Below are 1,006 nucleotides of genomic sequence, written 5' to 3' on the forward strand. Positions count from 1 at the left end.
GACTGGATCTGTCTGCATGGAATCAAAGAAGCTAGAGATGGGCTCGAGAGATTTAATCAGCTGTCTCCCTCGAGAGGTTCTGGTAGAGATCTTGTCCTTACTTCCAACCAAACTTGCTGCTTCAACCTCTCTTCTCTCGAAAAAGTGGAGGTATCTGTTTGCACTGGTTCACAGTCTTGATTTCGATGATACTGTCTTGCTGCAACCGCCGCCAGAAGAAGGGAGGGAAGAACTCAAGGAGAGCTTCAGAAACTTTGTGGACAGAAGACTCGCTTTGCAATGCGGTTGTGGTTCTCGTATCAAGAAATTCTCTCTAACATATCTCGTTACCAACAACAGCGATGTGGTTGATGAGCGTCGCTGGATAAGCAGTGTCGTTGAGCGTGGTGTTTTGGAAGTGGACGTTACTTTGAGGCCTCGTTGGCTAGGCCCTGTACATACTGATGAGGTTCACGGGAACTGCTTTCTTCCTTATCACCTCTTCAGGAGCAAGACACTGGTTAAGCTGCGTCTGGGAACAGATACTAATGTTGGAAAGCTTCCTCCTGATGTGTTTCTTCCAGCGCTTAAGAGTCTCTTCCTCGATACCATCATGTTTGACGACCAAGATCTCTCTGATGTGCTTCTTCCTGGTTGCCCAATGCTTGAGGAGTTAACTGTTGTTCACAAGACTGATTTTTATCCTAATTACAGGATATCGAGTCAGACAATCAAGAAGCTAACAGTTTTCTATTGTTATGATTTTGGAATTGATGATGGGTCTCGTATATCATTTGACGCCCCAAGTGTTGTCTCTCTCAACTACACTGACTATGCCTTGTATGAGTATCCACTTGTTAACTTGGGATCCTTAGTCAAAGCTAAGCTGGACATTTCTTATTCTAAAACAAATATCAAGAGGCCGGATTTATCGGGTCTCCTTGTAGGGATAAGCAACGTGGAGACTCTCCATCTTTCTCCCGATTCTACTGATGTAAGTCTTCTTTGTGTGTGTTTTTTTTTTTTT

General features: G+C 44.0%; 1 protein-coding gene across 1 annotated transcript; it reads left to right on the forward strand.

Annotated features, from left to right (window-relative positions):
* Positions 1-6: 6 nt before the first annotated feature.
* On the forward strand, positions 7-988 carry LOC106321967 (F-box/LRR-repeat protein At3g60040-like; the record flags this gene model as incomplete). The annotated part of the gene is made up of 1 exon (XM_013760175.1): positions 7-988. A coding segment is annotated over exon 1 (972 nt), but the record flags the coding sequence as incomplete, so codon positions are not given.
* Positions 989-1,006: the final 18 nt, after the last annotated feature.

The sequence above is a fragment of the Brassica oleracea genome, unplaced genomic scaffold, assembly GCF_000695525.1.
Source record: "Brassica oleracea var. oleracea cultivar TO1000 unplaced genomic scaffold, BOL UnpScaffold04243, whole genome shotgun sequence".
In the NCBI taxonomy this organism is placed as follows: domain Eukaryota; kingdom Viridiplantae; phylum Streptophyta; class Magnoliopsida; order Brassicales; family Brassicaceae; genus Brassica; species Brassica oleracea.